The sequence below is a fragment of the Babylonia areolata genome, chromosome 3 (genome assembly GCF_041734735.1).
Source record: "Babylonia areolata isolate BAREFJ2019XMU chromosome 3, ASM4173473v1, whole genome shotgun sequence".
Classification (NCBI taxonomy): Eukaryota; Metazoa; Mollusca; class Gastropoda; order Neogastropoda; family Buccinidae; genus Babylonia; species Babylonia areolata.
The window spans coordinates 54,459,862-54,478,087 of record NC_134878.1 but is presented as its reverse complement, the minus strand read 5'-3'; the positions used below and the strand labels follow the sequence as shown (position 1 = coordinate 54,478,087).

The window sequence follows — 18,226 nt, the reverse complement described above, 5'->3', positions numbered from 1 at the left end:
ATCAGTTTAAAGAACTGGATTTTTGGCTCACTTGTGTAAACAAAGTGAGTCTATGTTTTAACCCGGTGTTCGGTTGTCTGTGTGTGTGTGTGTGTGTGTCTGTGGTAAACTTTAACATTGACATTTTCTCTGCAACTACTTTGTCAGTTGACACCAAATTTGGCATAAAAATAGGAAAAATCCAGTTCTTTCCAGTCATCTTGTTTAAAACAATATTTCGCTTCTGGGATTGGCACAAAAAAATAAAGAATGAAGCCTAATTATATGCAAACTGCATTTACTGTTATATTTATATTTTTTGTATTCTCTAAACTTGGCACTTTGATCCGATATTCGACCCAACAGCTAGAGCAGTCATTATTATCATTTTTTGTTCAAACAGGAACTTCTTTTGCTAAGCATGGAATTTTTATTTATTTTGCAAACGTTTTGGTTCAGATAGTAAAAAGGGGAAATTACTCTGTAATGCTAGTGGAGTTAATTTGCTTTAAACTGATCTTTCTCATCTTAAACATTACATTTTGAAACAAGAGAGGCAAGGCCTTCAAGACTCACTTGTGATGCACTTTTAAAAAAAAATCCAAGCTTTTTATGTATTGAGTATAATTTCAAAATGTAATGTTTAAGATGAGAAAGATCAGTTTAAAGCAAACTAAGTTCCCCAGCAGAGTAATTTCCCTTATTCTGCTATCTTCACCAAAACGTTTGCAATAAATAAAACTTCCATGCTTAGCAAAAGAAGTTCCTGTTTGAACAAAAAATGATAACAATGACAGATCCTTTGTTGGGTCGAATATCAGATCAAAGTGCCAAGTTTAGAGAATACAAAAAATATAAATATAACAGTAAATGCATTACACTCAATACATAAAAACTTGGATTTTTTTTAAAAGTGTATCACAAGGGAATCTTGAAGATCTTGCCTTTCTTGTTCATATTTTTATGCCAAATTTGGTGTCAACTGACAAAGTAGTTGTAGAGAAAATGTCAATGTTAAAGTTTACCATCGACACACAGACAACTGAACACCGGGTTAAAACATAGACTCACTTTGTTTGCACAAGTGAGTCAAAAATTGCGATGATAGGACTGAAGATAAGGGGTAAAGGCCTTTTGTGGAATAAGCCATATGTAATCATAGTACTGAATACATGTACCACACTGCCACTTTGATCACAGACAGTGAGTGATAAACAACTTAAGAAAAGAGAGGGAGTTGGTGAAAGCAATCATTATGGTGGAGGAAGAAAGACAAACATTTGACAACACTTGTCACTTTTAAAAAATAAATAAACAAAACAAAAAAAAAAGCTCAGGAGATATTAAACATACAAATTTTGTATTGTTATGGGGAAAAAATTCAAAATCATTTTCATACCTGTCTCATGAGGTCAGATTTGTACCTTCTCTGAGGCAATTTTCTCAGAATCCGTCTGCAACAAAATAACATAAATTACTATAAAAAATAACTTTTAAAAGCTAGGCTGAAGTGATTAAATCTTGGTATTTTTAGTCAGCTGACTGGTTTATTAGTTCCCATCATATCAAAATGTGGATCAGTGGCCTAGTGGCAATGCTCCCAACTAGGAAGCAAGTGACCACAGGCTCAAGTCCTGTACACAGACCAGGATTTTTACTACCGCACCCCCTCCACTACAAACTGAGTGGGGGTGGCCTGGGTGCTGGATGAGATGATAAACCAAGGCCCCGTGAGCAGCACGCACTTTGCGCATGTAACAGAACCCTAAGCAACGGTAAGGCTGTCCCCGGCAAGAATTCCGCAGAATCTTTAAAAGTAAAACAAAATACAAAATGCACTTGCAAACAGAAAAAAGATTTAAAAAAACATGGGTGGAGCTGCACTGTGGAAACGCACCCTCCTTGGGAACAGCAGCCAAAACTTCACACAGAAAAATCTGTAGTGACAAAAAATTACAATACAATGCAAAGTAATAGAATACAATGCAATGCAATAGAATGCAATAGAATAGAATAGAATAGAATATGTTTTATTACCAAGTGTACCAGGGTCACAAGGAATATTGGGGGGGGGGGGGGGGGGATAGTACATAATAAGGTACGAACATAAATCAAAAATCATACACAAACACAGATATAGTAGAAATTAGGATACATACAAGTGCATATCAATATAAAAACTTGTGCACGCGCGCACACACACACACACACAAACACACATGCACACAGCACACACACACTCTCTCTCTCTCTCTCTCTCTCTCTCTCTCTCTCTCTCTCACATACACACAATCTTTGAAGAGAAGCCGCATATTACATGTGAATGGGGCTAATGACTAGATCTTCAGATAGATGGTTGTTGATACAACCAATACAACACAATACAACATAAAACAACAAAATACAATACAAAACACCACAATACAAAACAAAACAATAAAAACAACAGAATACGACACAACACACTGCAACACAAGATAACTATTACAACATAATACGATATAAAACAATAAAAACAGAACGCAACACAACACAACTTAATCAATACAACACAAAACAACAGAACACAGCACAACACAACACAACACGACACACTTGCACCATCACCTTGGGCATGCCAAAAATACCGTGGCCACCACGGGCGTACGACTGCTCCCCTTCGGCCGTGGTTTGTACAGGAGGAGGCCCAATCAGGTCATCCCTTATGCTGGTGGCGGGGCCACGGGGACTGGCGTAAGCATTGGTGGGGGGCCTTCGAGGGGAGTCCACCACGTTCTCGTTGTCACGATGCATGGAGCGCAGGTCAGCTGAAAGCAGTTGGTCGTTTTGATTCCTTTTCCAAGCAGTCTCTACATGATTAAAGCACATCATTTCTTTCATTCCTTATATGCATTGTATGGATCCACCTCTTCCACGTATGTGTGTGCGTGTGTGTGTGTATGTGTGTGCGCGTGCGTGTATGTGTGCATGAGAAAGTATGCATGTGTGTGTGTATTTATGCGGGCTTTGTGTCAGACTGACATGTGATTGCAAAGTGCTTTGATCTGAGCACTAGTGGTTAGCTTTAGCTCTGCTGTTATATACCAAAGCATTGTCAGCTCAGGCACACAAGCACCGATACAGGAAGTGCTGTGTTCGCTCACGTTTACTTGGATCTCCAAAGAGATGCTATCAACCACAGTGAAGAGAGAGAGAGAGAGAGAAAGAGGGGACACACACACACACACACACACACACAGAGCAGAAAGCAATCACATGTGGGTATTTTCTCCTCCTTTTTGACTCACTTGTGTAAACAAAGTGAGTCTATGTTTTAACCCGGTGTTCGGTTGTCTGTGTGTGTGTGTGTGTCTGTGTGTCTGTGTGTCCGTGGTAAACTTTAACATTGACATTTTCTCTGCAACTACTTTGTCAGTTGACACCAAATTTGGCATAAAAATAGGAAAAATCCAGTTCTTTCCAGTCATCTTGTTTAAAACAATATTGCGCTTCTGGGATTGGCACAAAAAAATAAAGAATGAAGCCTAATTATATGCAAACTGCATTTACTGTTATATTTATATTTTTTGTATTCTCTAAACTTGGCACTTTGATCCGATATTCTGACCCAACAGTCATTATTATCATTTTTTGTTCAAACAGGAACTTCTTTTGACTAAGCATGGAATTTTTATTTATTTTGCAAACGTTTTGGTTCAGATAGTAAAAAGGGGAAATTACTCTGTAATGCTAGTGGAGTTAATTTGCTTTAAACTGATCTTTCTCATCTTAAACATTACATTTTGAAACAAGAGAGGCAAGGCCTTCAAGACTCACTTGTGATGCACTTTTAAAAAAAAATCCAAGCTTTTTATATATTGAGTATAATTTCAAAATGTAATGTTTAAGATGAGAAAGATCAGTTTAAAGCAAACTAAGTTCCCCAGCAGAGTAATTTCCCTTGTTCTGCTATCTTCACCAAAACGTTTGCAATAAATAAAACTTCCATGCTTAGCAAAAGAAGTTCCTGTTTGAACAAAAAATGATAACAATGACAGATCCTTTGTTGGGTCGAATATCAGATCAAAGTGCCAAGTTTAGAGAATACAAAAAATATAAATATAACAGTAAATGCATTATACTCAATACATAAAAACTTGGATTTTTTTAAAAGTGTATCACAAGTGAGTCTTAAATGCAATATAATGCAATGCAATGCAATATGTTCTCAGAGCACCTCACCAAGCCCCTCACACAGACACTCCACCCACCTGTCTGTTCAGCTCATCATGATAGGCCTGTGCTTTCAGCTGCTCTGTTCTCTTCTTGTCCTCATCGCTTGGAAAATCCATCTCTCGTCCAGAATGTCTGTGGGGGCAGGGAGAAGATAAAACTGTATATTATTACTTTACTTTGATCATTTTACTGCCACGTCTGCACAATTTCATTGGCATTACTCCTACACTGCTCACTTCAAATCCCCCCCCCCCCCACCCCCCGTTCCCCCAAAACACAGCCAGTCCTGTGTGTTCATCTGTCACAATCTCAGTGGCAGTAGTCTAAAAGGAACAGTCAGCGCTTGCCTGCCAGGAGGCCACACACCAGAGGAGACCCTGCACTGCTGCTGTGTCACTTCAGCTGTGTTCAGTAATGCCTGTTCTGGATTTAACACAAGCAGGACATCACCTATTCGGCCCCTTTCCAATGACAATAATCACTTGGTCACAGAGGTGAACTGAATGAGTGTCCTTTCCACTGAGTGGAGACCCGTCTCATCCTGTCCCCCATGAATCTGCTGACACTGAAGGCCTTGACAGGACTCATGCCAGGCATGGAAATTGAGAGAGTCGAAATGAAAGTGAAGTCACCATGAGAGCAGAGCATGAGAGGCCAAACAGCATCAAGCTGAAAACGAGTATGGTGTAAGGCATTAAAAGTTGACCCTTACCTAGCTCTGATCAACCTCACTGATATAGAGGTGTGGTGTTTGTTTGGGTTTTTGTTGCACATACATGGACACATAAATACAGTCACACAGATCTTTTTCAGGTTCTGAGGTATGGTTAGTGTGTGCGTGTGTGTGTGTGTGTGTGTGTGTGTGTGTTTGTGTGTGTGTGTGTGTATGTGTGTGAGTGTGAGCGTGTTAGGGTGTGTGTGTGTGTGTGTGTTTCTCACAAATATACACATGCACAGACATTCAGTCTGTTTCCCAAAGAATACACACACACACACGCACGCACGCACGCACGTACACAATCATAACATCCAAGGCTGTCCAAGATGAAATCGTGAGAAGCAGCAAGCATGAAAATGAAAAAAAAAAAAAGACTAAGAGGGGAGAAAGACAAGAAAGACCAGATACAAACAAAGAGAAAGAAACTGAGACAGTCAAAGTAACAATGAAAAAGAAGCACAGTGTCAACACAAACTCTCTCACCTCTCCTCCTCAAAGCGAACTCTCCCTCCCCTTCCTCCTCTACCACCTCCTCCTCCTCCTCCTCCACCCCCGGCAAAGGACAACTCTTGATTGGCCATGTTCCGTCGACCACCACCACCACCACCTCGACCATCACCATCTCCACCAGCTGAAAAAAAAAGAAAAAAAGAAACAATTATGGATATGGATCACTCATTTCATGGAGCTAGGAAAACAAAACCAAAAAAAATGCATGCAGGAAAAAATATCAAAAAAAAAAGGGTGGCGCTCTCAGTGTAGTGACGCGCTCTCCCAGGGGGAGCACCCCGAATTTCACAAGAGAAACTTGTGACAAAAATGAGTAATACAATACAGTTTAACATACCTGGCACTGTGCAGGTATACTGAACATACTGGGTTCACAAAAAAAAAAAAAAGTTAAGGACCATCTGGCGACTTGCACAGCTTTCATTTTGGGGGGGGGGGGGGGGCATGGTGAAATAAATGATGCTGAATTTCCAGCTGACAGAGGTGTCTGTTGTCAATGTTATGAGCACCAGAGATGGTTTTTTTTTTCAGTTATGTTGCACTTCAATTTTATTTCGTACAGTGGGGAAAAAACCCACATTTATTGTTTATAAACCACTGTCAATTTTGGTCTGAAAAATCTTTTTAAAAAAAAAGCATTCTTCAAGCTGTTCATGGTGCACATGTGCCTGCAACAGCCATTCATGTATCCTGAGAGAGGCCAGTGATAGACCACATGCAACCTACATACAATAAATCTCTTTTATTAATATTATTATTATTCATATAATTATGGAAACATACTTGCTGTTATGAGGTGGTCCATAACTTTTTGTGAAGTCTGTATATAATGCATCTTGCAGAACAACAGCATAAAAACCACAAAGCATGCATGCGTGCATGGAGGAGGGTGTGTGCGCTGGTTTTAAATGACACGGCCTGGAAGTTTTTTTTTATTTGTACAGTACTTTACGAATACAACAACCAAAAGAGAGGGAGAGGAGTGGGGGGCGTAGGGGGTGGGGTGGGGGGGACATTTGGCTTCTTTAAAATCACTGTAATTTTAAACAGTCCATTTGTTTTTAAGCTGCATTCCCTAAATTCAAACACACACACACACACACACACACATGAACCTCAAACAAAAAGTAATCAACACAAAAGTTTCCAATTTACTTAAAATAAATGGTTTTTAACCAAACATAGTCACATCTGTATCATTCCCAACACTTGCTCTTCCTCATATCACTACAATCTTTCCAGTTAATACAAGTTAGTAATCTGATACAAGGTCATAACACTTATACATTAAAGAAGCAGCAAAACCAAACAAACCAAATTTGAACAAAACCCCAACAATCATCATGATCAAAAAGGAATATGAACTATATTCAAGCACTTCTGACAGAAGAGAAGAAACTATTTGAAAAAATTGAAAACATAAAGCTGCACTTGATAATTATATCAGAAAGAGGAATATGCAGTTCATGTGTCAAATGCAAGTGCCCCTTTCAATATGCACCCTCATTCCAAATTTATGTATTGATAATCAAGAGGACTGTCACTAAATAAACACTGCAAAGTCACAGTCTCATTTAGTGAGTGGCGCACAGTGAACGGAGCACATAACAGCTGTAATACATTTTTCACATGCACATAACAGATACATGCATGAAAACACAACAACCATAAAGACTTTCTTTATCTTACAATTACAGTTGACTCCCAAACAAAAAAAATCTGTTAAAAAAAAAGAAAGAATAGGTTAAAAAGCATACACACGCGCGCACACACACACACACACCCATACATGCAAGCACACAAGCACGTGCACACACACACTATTGTACATGATAAGACTGGGACAGTTTATCATCATCATACTACCATTGCACAGCATAAACTGTTACCTTGTAGCCATCTTTTTCTTCCTTCTTTTAACCCGGTGTTCGGTTGTCTGTGTGTGTGTGTGTGTGTGTGTGTGTCTGTGTGTCTGTGTGTCCGTGGTAAACTTTAACATTGACATTTTCTCTGCAACTACTTTGTCAGTTGAGACCAAATTTGGCATAAAAATAGGAAAAATCCAGTTCTTTCCAGTCATCTTGTTTAAAACAATATTGCGCTTCTGGGATTGGCACAAAAAAATAAAGAATGAAGCCTAATTATATGCAAACTGCATTTACTGTTATATTTATATTTTTTGTATTCTCTAAACTTGACACTTTGATCTGATATTCTGACCCAACAGCTAGAGCAGTCATTATTATCATTTTTTGTTCAAACAGGAACTTCTTTTGCTAAGCATGGAATTTTTATTTATTTTGCAAACGTTTTGGTGCAAATAGTAAAAAGGGGAAATTACTCTGTAATGCTAGTGGAGTTAATTTGCTTTAAACTGATCTTTCTCATCTTAAACATTACATTTTGAAACAAGAGAGGCAAGGCCTTCAAGACTCACTTGTGATGCACTTTTAAAAAAAAATCCAAACTTTTTATGTATTGAGTATAATTTCAAAATGTAATCTTTAAGATGAGAAAGATCAGTTTAAAGCAAACTAAGTTCCCCAGCAGAGTAATTTCCCTTGTTCTGCTACCTACACCAAAACGTTTGCAACAAATAAAACTTCCATGCTTAGCAAAAGAAGTTCCTGTTTGAACAAAAAATGATAACAATGACAGATCCTTTGTTGGGTCGAATATCAGATCAAAGTGCCAAGTTTAGAGAATACAAAAAATATAAATATAACAGTAAATGCATTATACTCAATACATAAAAACTTGGATTTTTTTAAAAGTGTATCACAAGTGAGTCTTAAATGCAATATAATGCAATGCAATGCAATATGTTCTCAGAGCACCTCACCAAGCCCCTCACACAGACACTCTACCCACCTGTCTGTTCAGCTCATCATGATAGGCCTGTGCTTTCAGCTGCTCTGTTCTCTTCTTGTCCTCATCACTCAGAAAATCCATCTCTCATCCAGAATGTCTGTGGGGGCAGGGAGAAGATAAAACTGTATATTATTACTTTACTTTGATCATTTTGCTGCCAAGTCTGCACAATTTCATTGGCATTACTCCTACACTGCTCACTTCAAATCCCCCCCAACACACAGCCAGTCCTGTGTGTTCATCTGTCACAAACTCAGTGGCGGTAGTCTAAAAGGAACAGTCAGTGCTTGCCTGCCAGGAGGCCACACACCAGAGGAGACCCTGCACTGCTGCTGTGTCACTTTGGCGGTGTTCAGTAATGCCTGTTCTGGATTTAACACAAGCAGGACATCACCTATTCGGCCCCTTTCCAATGACAGTAATCACTTGGTCACAGAGGTGGACTGAATGAGTGTCCCTTCCACTGAGTGGAGACCGGTCTCATCCTCTCCCCCATAAATCTCTGCTGACACTGAAGGCCTTGACAGGACTCATGCCAGGCATGGAAACTGAGGGAGTCGAAATGAAAGTGAAGTCACCATGAGAGCAGGGCATGAGAGGCCAAACAGCATCAAGTTGGAAACGAGTATGGTGTAAGGCATTAAAAGTTGACCCTTACCAAGCTCTGATCAACCTCACTGATAGAAGTGTGGTGTCTGTTTGGGTTTTTGTTGCACACAGTCACACAGATCTTTTTCAGGTTTTGAGATATGGCTAGTGTGTGTGTGTGTGTGTTTCTCACAAATATACACATGTACAGACATTCAGTCTCTGTTTTCCAAACAATACACACGCACACACATACATAATCATAACATCCAAGGCTGTCCAAGATGAAATCGTGAGAAGCAGCAAGCATGAAAATGAAAAAAAAAAAAAAAAAAGACAAAGAGGGGAGAAAGACAAGAAAGACCAGATACAAACAAAGAGAAAGAAACTGAGACAGTCAAAGTAACAATGAAAAAGAAGCACAGTGTCAACACAAACTCTCTCACCTCTCCTCCTCAAAGCGAACTCTCCCTCCCTTTCCTCCTCTACCACCTCCTCCTCCACCCCCGGCAAAGGACAACTCTTGATTGGCTATGTTCCGTCCACCACCACCACCACCACCACCTCGACCATCACCATCTCCACCAGCTGAAAAAAAAAAGAATCAATAATTATGGATATGGATCACTCATTTCATGGAGCTAGGAAAAAAAACAAAAACAAAACTGCATGCAGGAAAAAATACAAAAAAAAAGAAAAAAAAGTGGCGCTCTCAGTGTAGTGACGCGCTCTCCCAGAGGGAGCACCCCGAATTTCACACAGAGAAACTTGTGACAAAAATGAATAATACAATACAATACAGTTTAACATACCTGGCACTGTGCAGGTATACTGAACATACTGGGTTCACAAAAAAAACAAAACAGTTAAGGACCATCTGGCGACTTGCGCAGCTTTCGTTTTGGGGGGGCATGGTGAAATAAATGATGCTGAATTTCCAGCTGAAGGAGGTGTCTGTCGTCAATGTTATGAGCACTAGAGGTGGGTTTTTTTTTCCAGTTATGTTGCACTTCAATTTTATTTCGTACAGTGGGGAAATAAACCCACATCTATTGTTTATAAACCACTGAATAACTGTCAATTTTGGTCTGAAAAATCTTCTTTTTTTTTTTTAAAAGCATTCTTCAAGCTGTTCATGGTGCACATGTGCCTGAAACAGCCATTCATGTATCCTGAGAGAGGCCAGTGGTAGACCACATGCAACCTACATACAATAAATCATTTTTTTTTAAAAATTTTTATTCATATAATTATGGAAACATACTTGCTATTATGAGGTGGTCCATAACTTTTTGTGAAGTCTGTATATAATGCATTTGGCAGAACAACAGCATAAAAACCACAAAACATGCATGTGTGCATGGAGGAGGGTGTGTGCGCTGGTTTTAAATGACACGGCTGGAAGTTTTTTTGAATTGTACAGTACTTTACAAATACAACAACCAAAAGAGAGGGAGAGGAGTGGGGGGTGGGGGTGGGGGGGCATTTGGCTTCTTTAAAATCACTGTAATTTTAAACAGTCCATTTGTTTTTAAGCTGCATTCCCTAAATTCAAACACACACACACACACGCACATGAACCTCAAACAAAAAGTAATCAACACAAAAGTTTCCAATTTACTTAAAATAAATGGTTTTCAACCAAACATAGTCACATCTGTATCATTCCCAACACTTGCTCTTCCTCATATCACTACAATCTTTCCAGTTAATACAAGTTAGTAATCTGATACAAGGTCATAACACTTATACATTAAAGAAGCAGCAAAACCAAACCAACCAAATCTGAACAAAACCCCAACAATCATCATGATCAAAAAGGAATATGAACTATGTTCAAGCACTTCTGACAGAAGAAAAGAAACTATTTGAAAAATTGAAAACATAAAGCTGCACTTGATAATTATATCAGAAAGAGGAATATGCAGTTCATGTGTCAAATGCAAGTGCCCCTTTCAATATGTACCCTCATTCCAAATTTATGTACATGTACTGATAATCAAGAGGACTGTCACTAAATAAACACTGCAAAACCACAGTCTCATTTAGTGAGTGGCGCACAGTGAGCGGAGCACATAACATTTGTAATACATTTTTCACATGCACATAACAGATACATGCATGAAAACACAACAACCATAAAGACTTTCTTTATCTTACAATTACAGTTGACTCCCAAACAAAAAAAATCTGTTAAAAAAAAGAAAGAATAGGTTAAAAAGCGTACACATGCGCACACACACACACACACACACACACACACACCCATACATGCAAGCACACAAGCACGTGCACACACACACTATTGTACATGATAAGACTGGGACAGTTTATCATCATCATACTACCATTGCACAGCATAAACTGTCACCTTGTAGCCATCTTTTTCTTCCTTCTTTGACTCACTTATGTTTTAACCCGGTGTTCGGTTGTCTGTGTGTGTGTGTGTGTGTGTGTGTGTGTGTCTGTCTGTGTGTCTGTGTGTCCGTGGTAAACTTTAACATTGACATTTTCTCTGCAACTACTTTGTCAGTTGACACCAAATTTGGCATAAAAATAGGAAAAATCCAGTTCTTTCCAGTCATCTTGTTTAAAACAATATTGCGCTTCTGGGATTGGCACAAAAAAATAAAGAATGAAGCCTAATTATATGCAAACTGCATTTACTGTTATATTTATATTTTTTGTATTCTCTAAACTTGACACTTTGATCTGATATTCGACCCAACAGCTAGAGCAGTCATTATTATCATTTTTTGTTCAAACAGGAACTTCTTTTGCTAAGCATGGAATTTTTATTTATTTTGCAAACGTTTTGGTGCAAATAGTAAAAAGGGGAAATTACTCTGTAATGCTAGTGGAGTTAATTTGCTTTAAACTGATCTTTCTCATCTTAAACATTACATTTTGAAACAAGAGAGGCAAGGCCTTCAAGACTCACTTGTGATGCACTTTTAAAAAAAATCCAAACTTTTTATGTATTGAGTATAATTTCAAAATGTAATGTTTAAGATGAGAAAGATCAGTTTAAAGCAAACTAAGTTCCCCAGGAGTGTAATTTCCCTTGTTCTGCTACCTACACCAAAACGTTTGCAACAAATAAAACTTCCATGCTAAGCAAAAGAAGTTCCTGTTTGAACAAAAAATGATAATAATGACAGATCCTTTGTTGGGTCGAATATCAGATCAAAGTGCCAAGTTTAGAGAATACAAAAAATATAAATATAACAGTAAATGCATTATACTCAATACATAAAAGCTTGGATTTTTTTTTAAAGTGTATCACAAGGGAGTCTTGAAAGCCTTGCCTTTCTTGTTTTAACATATTTCATCTGTGCATGTTATTTCACTTACCTACTGTATGTCTCATCTTTCTTTTCTCTCAGAAAGCATTTACTTTTTTCCCCACTACCCCACACATGACAGCTGAATGGTTAGAGGACTAGACAATCTATCTGAGAGTTCTGGGTTTGAATTTGGGTTGCAACTATATCTGTGCAGACCTGCTGGTGCCTGAACCCCTTTCATGTGTATACACATGCAGAACATCAAATATGTATGTTAAAAATCCTGTAATCCATGTCAAGCTTTGGAAGGTTAAGGAAACACAAACATACCCAGCATGCACACCCCTAAAAATAAGAGTGTGGCTACCTAAATAACAGTGTACAAACCACCGAAACATATAAAAGCCCACTTGTTGATATGAGTGAATATGGAAGTAGCAGCCACAACTGGTTAAAAAAAAAGCAGCCCTTCATCTCAACGTCCTCCTACTCAGCTACATCCAAGCTGGCTCTTGAACAAGCAGTCCACAGGAAGCGTCTTGATGTTACTTCAAAGCATTAGAAAACCCTCAAAACCCACTGCATGACGCAGTCAAAGAACCAAAAGGCAGCTGTCTAGGGCGAGGAAGATCATGGATGGGGCAAGCAGAAGACACAATCCAGCTAGTATGCTGACTACAAGACCTGAAAGAAACAAAAGAATGGGAGAAAAACCCCGAAAACCTCAACCATCTATTCAACACAGCCATTGCAGACATTGTCGGGAATGGCCAGAGGGCAAAACTGATGTGGAAGTGAAGCTACTCATAGAAGAAAACAGTAAAGAAGAGGACATCATCATGGCTCAGTCACCAAAGACCAATCTGGTTGGGGATTCACTGCGAAACAAAATGGAAAAACAGGGAAGAGAATGCTGCCTACAAAGTCACAACCTCCAGCCTAACGATGGAAGCTGAAGCTGTGACACATGCCCTCCAGTGGCTATCGTCCATCCATACACCCGGAAACCAACATGCCATGATTCTAACAGACTCAATGAATCTCATACAGAAAATTGAAAACGGAATGGGAAGCCCAGAGTGGCATAAGGCAATGCGCAACTTTCAGATAAAAAAACTCACATGGTCATACTGCCCGGGAAATGCAGGAGTTAAGGGAAATGAGCGAGCTAGTAAGGTAACGCAACACCAACGAGCGGTCTACATCTAGGAAAATCGGAAATCCTCAGAAAAGTCAAAGAATATCAAAAAGAACAGGTACAAGGCCATCACACCATCGATCGCCTCAAAGAAATAAAAGCAGAGAGCGTAAGTCTAACATGAAAGGTAGAGCACGATGCTTTGCAAATCAAACAAATATCGGCATCATTTCCAAACCAACATTGCGCAAATTTCTTCAAAACGGAACAGAGTCTCTGTGGGCTTTTCCAAATACAGTAGACTGAGCAACACACTAGACGCCAAATTCTTGGCATCGGAGATCTTTTCCCATCCCTCTTGCGGCCAATCAGTGGCAGCCTCTGTGCGTGTGTGTATGTGTGTGTTTGTGTGTATGTGTGGGTCTGTGTTTTTGAGTGCGTTTGTGCATGCGTGAGAGTGTAAGTGTACACAAGTGTCAGGAGAGTTCTGTGCATGTGTGTGTGTGTGTGTGTTGTGTGTGTGTGTGTGTGTGAGGGGGAGGTGGGGGTGCAGGGAAGAGGTGAGATAGAGGATGAGGTATGTGAGTGTATGCATGCCTACACTGTGGGAGCATCAGGATATTGGAACGTATATATTATATATATATATCTTTGTATATATGTGTGTGGGGTTGGGGGTGGGAGATATGGGCGTGTGTGTGTGTGCTTGTACAAGTAAGTGTTCATCTGTGTGTGTGAGTGTGTGTGTGTGTGCGTGTGCGTGTGTGTGTGTGTGTGTGTGTGCCGTGGAAGCTGCGATACATAGACTAGAAACTCCGAGTGTGTGGAGGAGGGGGTAGAGGAGGTGCAGGGAAATTTGTGGTGTGTGTGTGTGTGTGTGTGTGTGTGTGTGTGTGTGTGTTGGAGCTCATGTACGTTTATATGTATTTGACTGTGCTTTAATATCTATGAAACTGCTTTTTTGGGGCATATCTGTTATGTATGTGTGGGTGTATGTGTGAATGTGTGTCTTCATGTTTTATATTTATTTGCTTATTTATCATCATTGTTGTCTTATTTATTTAATTATTTATTTATTATTATTATTTTATCATTATTTTCATTACTACTACCTTTTTTTTCCCATCATAATTATTATTTATTTATTTATGTATGTACGCTTATATATATATATATATATATTTTTTTTTTTTTTTCTTTCTTTTTTTTCCTTAAGGCCTGACTAAGCGCGTTGGGTTACGCTGCTGGTCAGGCATCTGCTTGGCAGATGTGGTCTAGCGTATATGGATTTGTCCGAACGCAGTGACGCCTCCTTGAGCTACTGATACTGATACTGATACTGATGTTAGATCAACTGCATCATCAAACCAAAAGCTGTGACCTTGTGGTAGCATACCCCAACTAAGAAATGTGTGTGCACTGGTTCCAGTCCCGTAAATGGACTGTGATTTTTTTTACTCCACCCTCCCCTCTCTGCCAGTTCTGGAAGCAAATCACTCTGACAGGTAATTCCAGGAACAGAAGTACCTCCTAGTATTTTTGGCTCACTTGTGTGAACAAACTGAGTCTGTGTTATAACCCAGTGTTCAGGTGTGTGTGTGTGTGTGTGTGTGTGTGTGTGTGTGTGTGTGCGTGTGTGTGTGTGTATGTGTGTGTGTGTGTGAGTGTGTGTGTGTGTGTGTGTGTGTGTCCGTGGTAAACTTAAACATTGCCATTTTTCAGGAAACACTTCATTTCATTCCCTTTTTTTCCCCAGAGTGATAAAAGATGCACGTAAACAACATGACAAAGAGAACCAAAAGCACAGACCAGGAACGTCCTCCAGAGGGTTGCGTGTTGCGTAGAAAGAGTAGGCTTCATCCACTGAGCTGAGGCCCAGACCCCCTCCACCTCCTTGTGTGACGTACGACCTGGAACGTGGTTAACCATCCTCTTGTTTACCATCATTGTTCTTATATTAGTAGTAGCAGTTGTAGTAGTAGTAGTAGTAGTAGTAGTATCATTACTATTACAACTTCTAGTGCTATTTTACCATGATTGTTCTTATATAATTATTATTATTACCGTTACAACTTCTAGTGCTACTCTTCATGTTGCTACTGTTATTATCTTTATGACTACTAAAGACACACTCATAGAAATCTTCTAGAGAAACTACACTGGCTGCCCATCTCTCATGGGACAGATCACAAACTGGCTGCCATGGGTTTCAATGTCATGAACCATACCGCATCCACATATCCACATCCACTTTGTGACCTACTTTCAATCCATACGCCTAGCTCTTAATGCTCGGCTGCATTCACATATCCACATCACATCCACTTTGTGACTTACTTTCAATCCATACACCTAGATCTTAACGCTCTGCTGCTGATTCCCAATTCCTCAAAGGCACAAAAACCCAAACAAAAAAAATCTTAAGGCCAGCGTTCCTTCTATCTTCGCCCACGGGTTTAGAACAAATTGCCCTTCTGAACGAATCGAGGGGACCGAGTCGAAACGAGTACACAGAATGTAAGAATGCAATAAACACAAGCCGCATGCAGCAAAATAAGGCCAAATGAGTATGCTTAACAACCAAAAAAAGCGTAAGACAAGACAGAGCGTAAACCTGACAAGATGGCGCGGAGAGCCTTGGCCAAAGGAATGATTCAGCGCTTATAGCTTTTAGAGGCGTTTGATTGGCTAAGAGCAGACTGGGCAAGACGGCTCGTCTTTTCACTGTTAGCCGCGTGAAATATGGCCAAGCAGAGCAAACCGCTAGGCCTGGTTTGCATCAGTTTGACATGGTACAGTATATGACACCAAATACCCTTCTGAGGAAATCACATGGATTCCTCTGCTCAGTTTTAAAAATCCCTCCAAACACACCTCTTTTGTTCTGCCTACCATCTCTTATTGACTGATGTGCTTCTTGAACTAATCTGCTGGCAATGTGTGTGTGTATGTGTGTGTGTTTGTGTGTGTGTGTTTCGTTTGCATCTTTGTGTCTGCACACACTTCATTGTGTATGTTATGTTGTATGCAAATACATGTATACTTATATATCTATAACTTTTACTGTCAATGCCACAAGCTCATGTACGTTCGTTTGCGTGTTTGTGTGCGTAGATGCTTGTTTGTGCATGGTATGTCATACTTGAGGGCATGTATCAATTAACTTTTACAGAAAACACCATGAGCCCCGTGTATGGGAGGTATGAGAATCAGTCTGCAGTCTTCTCATCATTATCATCATCATTATCGTATCATCATTATCATTATTATTAACATCATCATGACATCACAACTTACGCAGGCTGGTACTGCAGGCCTGGAGGGGGATCCAGAGAGGTGTGGCGTGGTGTGTCGATCATGGTTTCGAACCCTGTGTCCAGCACTCCAATCCCTCCGCCCCGGCTGGTGCCGCGGTTCAGGGACAGCCCCCCTCCAACTCTCCCACCCTGGGTGAACTCGTCCAGGCGACGGCGGCCCAGAATCACCTCTGACCTGGGACTGTGTTTCACAGATTAAACACGTTTTTTTTTCTTTTCTTTGTGTGTGTGTGTGTGTGTGTGTGTGTGTGTGTGTGTGTGTGTGCCCCAGAATATGGGACATTTTTGTTTTCTCTGTTTTAATTTTTCAATCATCAAAACTCATAATACAGATTCACTTTTCCTGCACACATAAAGTAAAAAATAAAACAAAACAAAAAAACAACAACAACAGAAAACAGTTCTGTTTTTTTTTTCTTCTTTTTTTTTTGTCTGTGTGAAGACCATGGTTCTCACACATGGGACCAAACAAAATTCCATACTTTTTCCAAACCATTTCCAAACCAGACTGATCATTTTAAAAAAAACCCAAAGCCAAACTGATTAAAAAAAACAACAACATTGTCTGCTACTCTACTGGTGAAAAAGGTCGGTGGATATATCAGTATCAATGTTCATTGTCATCACTTTTAGTAGGTTTTTTTTCATTGTTTGTTTGTTCATTAAATGCTCTTTCTTGAAATACACTGGACAATTTTTGTGTATTAAAAAAACAAAACAAAACTTTTCCAGAAACTGATGGGTAAAACATATTCTCACAAGACCTGGAAATGGCAATGGCACTCTCTTTTTTTTTTCTTTTTTTTTTGCCCCAAGCACCCCCCAACCACCCCTCCCGATTTTTCCTGGACGTCCATGACTCTGCACAGAAGACCCTGCGTGATGTTCAAAGGCGAGGGTCACTCACCTGATCTGATCCAGTTTCTCCAGGCTGTCCATCAGCGTGGTGTTGTAGGCTCTGGCCGGGGTCTGGCGTTGGCGCCGTGTGGAGGAGGCCATGACAAGCGATGTTGCCTTGCGGACTTCGGGGTCAATGTAACCCGAGTAGTCCACGTTCAGGTCCATCGCCTTCTCTCTGTTTGGGGGGGAGGGGATGTAACAAGTTTAATGAACATTTCTTATTTTATAACCTCTCTTCTTTTCTCCTTTTTTTTTTTTTTTTACATTAAAACAGGAAATGAAAAAAAAACCCAACTAAGACAAGCACAACAAAGTAATTTCATAATACTGAAAACATATTGAATCCTATGAGTTCCCAACAGGCATGCCTACATACATACACACATATACGTACATACATACATACATACATAGGGAAATAAAAGCAAAGAGAAAGATGCATGCTTGTCACAAAGACACTGTACACACACACACACACACACACACACACAGAGATACAAGTGCAAATGCACACACACACACATACACACACACACACACACACACACACATACGAGGTGTGTTCAAAAAGTATCCGACCTTAATTTTTCGTGCATAAACAAATGAAGCTAGGGATGCGTGGTTTGGTGCACATATGAAGACGACCCTAATGCGCATATGTGAATTTTTTCCCGCCTGCAGAAGCTGTAAGTCAACAGCAGAC

The 18,226-nt window shown here is 39.7% G+C and overlaps 1 protein-coding gene across 1 annotated transcript in view; it reads right to left on the bottom strand.

Annotated features, from left to right (window-relative positions):
* Positions 1 to 1,378: 1,378 nt before the first annotated feature.
* Positions 1,379 to 18,226, bottom strand: part of LOC143280118 (uncharacterized) — a 97,149-nt gene continuing 80,301 nt past the window's right edge. The window contains exons 24-31 of the mRNA XM_076584672.1: positions 17,531 to 17,698; positions 16,604 to 16,804; positions 15,116 to 15,216; positions 9,360 to 9,469; positions 5,396 to 5,418; positions 4,230 to 4,326; positions 2,587 to 2,786; positions 1,379 to 1,433 (exon numbers count right to left, since the gene is read on the bottom strand). Of these exons, the coding sequence (XP_076440787.1) occupies positions 2,682 to 2,786; positions 4,230 to 4,326; positions 5,396 to 5,418; positions 9,360 to 9,469; positions 15,116 to 15,216; positions 16,604 to 16,804; positions 17,531 to 17,698 (805 nt within the window). The 3' untranslated portion in view covers positions 1,379 to 1,433; positions 2,587 to 2,681. The remainder of the gene's footprint in view (positions 1,434 to 2,586; positions 2,787 to 4,229; positions 4,327 to 5,395; positions 5,419 to 9,359; positions 9,470 to 15,115; positions 15,217 to 16,603; positions 16,805 to 17,530; positions 17,699 to 18,226) is intronic.